This window comes from Lissotriton helveticus, chromosome 9 (genome assembly GCF_964261635.1).
Source record: "Lissotriton helveticus chromosome 9, aLisHel1.1, whole genome shotgun sequence".
NCBI lineage: Eukaryota > Metazoa > Chordata > Amphibia > Caudata > Salamandridae > Lissotriton > Lissotriton helveticus.
In genome coordinates this window covers 1002480788-1002483373 of record NC_136070.1, presented here as the reverse complement: position 1 = coordinate 1002483373, position 2586 = coordinate 1002480788, and the positions used below count along the sequence as shown (strand labels likewise).

The 2586-nt window shown below is 42.3% G+C and overlaps 1 protein-coding gene across 1 annotated transcript; it reads left to right on the top strand.

Annotated features, from left to right (window-relative positions):
- The first annotated feature begins 320 nt into the window (after positions 1 to 320).
- LOC144783354 (interferon lambda-3-like) lies at positions 321 to 2314 on the top strand. Its single transcript, XM_078662369.1, has 5 exons — positions 321 to 479; positions 1041 to 1118; positions 1459 to 1602; positions 1971 to 2051; positions 2168 to 2314. Exons 1-5 carry the CDS (start codon positions 321 to 323, stop codon positions 2312 to 2314), a joined length of 609 nt encoding a protein of 202 aa, XP_078518495.1.
- The last annotated feature ends 272 nt before the right edge of the window (positions 2315 to 2586 follow it).

Here is a 2586-nt window from a genome sequence, read left to right as displayed (position 1 = left end):
TTATATTAGTATGACTCCAAGAGTTTATATGATGACCAGTTGGTAGTGCACACGTTTTATGATCAGAAGGATACTCCTATGATATTACAAGATGGCTTCCATGATTGCCTTTTCTATTGCACTCAAGCAAGGATGATCTGCACCATGAGCTATTACAGGAAGCATTCTTCTTAGCACATCATGTTTCTACATATTCTATTGAGCCACTACAAACAAAAAAAGCTTCATGCACGGAATGTATAAATCATATGGCTGTTCAAAATAGTTTTTGAGATTATAAACACTAAATATGTTTTGGGGTGCTCTTTTTGCCCATAGAAATGGAGTCGAAGAGGATGACGCTGGCCATGGTAGCCATGACTGTTCTAACCGCAGAGGCTTTCCCCAGGATGACAGCCACAAGGATGTGCCACATCTCCCAGTATAAGACGCTCATACCATCCGACCTTAGAGCCGTCCAGAAATTGCGGGATAAATATGTAAGTTACAGAGGGGAGGTTCACAACAGAGATCAGGAGTATGTGAAATTCATACACTTCCTTCTCAGCTCTTAGTTCCTGAAGTGTTATGACGGCACACTGCAAAAGAAATTGAGAGAGGACCCACAAGATGACTTCATTCTAAAGGATACATTTTGTTGATGACTTCTGTGTTTCTATCAATGACTTACCTGTTCTGTGGAGAACATTGTAGGCATCATTAGAAGTTGGTCACTAAAACAGATCTCTTGTGAGCAACCTTAGAGATCTGTAGGACTATCAAGGTAGGAAGATCCTAAAAGACCTATGGAGTTTGAACAATTCCTTGCATATAATGATACATTAAAAGCTTGAAAAAATGTATTGGGGAGAATATGTCCTATGAGCTATGGAGGTCAACTTGTAAGAGACACCATACATGTGAACATGCAGTGAAGGGTTGATGGTGGAAGCAGTTTATACATTCCTTGATCTGATTGTTAACCCGGTGTAACCAGATGTCAGAAACTGTTCCTCATTACTACAAACATTTCAGTACAATGCCTCTCTATTTTGTCATAGGAGGAGACGATGTTGCCAATTATCCAGAAATGCTCTAAGAAGCTCTTAAATCTGAGGCCAACGGTGTTCCATTTCATGGTAAGAGATTCTTGAGGGGCATGAAACCAGGGCTTACCGTTCATCCACACATCGCGCTATGAATCTCTGCTCCTTGTCCAATTAGCCTATCCCACCATCCTGTTTCCACTCTCCTTAGCACTCAGATTGTTCTGCATTTTGAGAGAACCCTGCCTCTGAACGCGCCATGTCACTACAGAATGATGCTCTTGTATATTGTTGGTGTGTTAGTAAGATCTCTTGTTCTCAGAGGTCGAGCACTAACCGGCAGAGACGAAAAACACTTCTTACTGAAGAGGTCCAGCCAGCTGGCTCGCCATGGGTCACAGGATGATCACAGCTGTTTTCTTCTTTTTTTAAGGTCCATGACAGGCTCATTATTGTTGAAAAGAAGGTGACACTGGCGATTCATATCTTGAGGAACATCAGCAATCCTGAGCTGTCCACCTATGCGTCGAAACCTTTGGATCTGCTGGTGTCCATCCGGGAAAACCTGAGGCACTGCGTGAGTACTGGCGAAAGCCTTACCATAGATTCTGTAACTGATAAATCTAGACCCGGTCTATGTTCTGAATTTAGGACCGCTTCAAGTATTACCCCCAGACTCTGTACACATACTTATCTTACTAACACCTTCAGGAGATTGTTCCCCATGTCTTCCCAGCCCTGAGCATTTCTTTCCTGGAAGTAAATGCAATTTTGCAGTTACTTCCATTGTAATTACCATTAGACACCTCAACCTTAAGAACCATTCAGGGTATTGATCATGCTGATAAAGTTCTACCACTAACTGGCATTGTGGGGCCTTTCGACAAAAGTGACACATTACTATCCAAGAAGATACTCATGTTTCTTTCTCAAATTATCTTTCAGGTGAATTCTAGGACCCATAGGAACCACCATTCACAGCACCTGGACCATTGGTTGAAGGAGTTCAACAAGGACAAAGAGATGGTAACCATGGGGCAATGTAATGCTGCAAAGGGGGCTGAGTGGGCAGTAGGGATGACAGGATTGGGCAGAGGGAGCCTTATCAAAGTTTGTAACTTAAAGCCTTCTGTCCTTTCTAGGAATCGCAACAGTGTCTTGAGGAGATTGTAATCCTCAATCTCTTCCGCTTGCTGAATGAGGACGTCAAGTGCGCAGCGTACATGGAGGTGTGCAACAAACTGGTTCAGCATTTATCTCCACTCCAAGGGATTACTACAGCCAATTAGCTGCAATAATGCTACGACATGCAATTATTTCACCATCTTGAAGATACAACGTATTGTGCCTCATCCTCCATTCCTCCTCATGCAGGACCAGCATATCCAACCATCAGCTGCGATTATAGAGGACACCAGTCGAAAATTACTTTTGAACTGAAGTTTTAGAAAAATTGGAAACATAAATCCAGCAGAATTGTGCATTCTTGTTAAAGGAATGTTATGCATTACTTAGGTCATTTTCCTACACTTGAACTCATGGTACTGTATACATTTGCTGC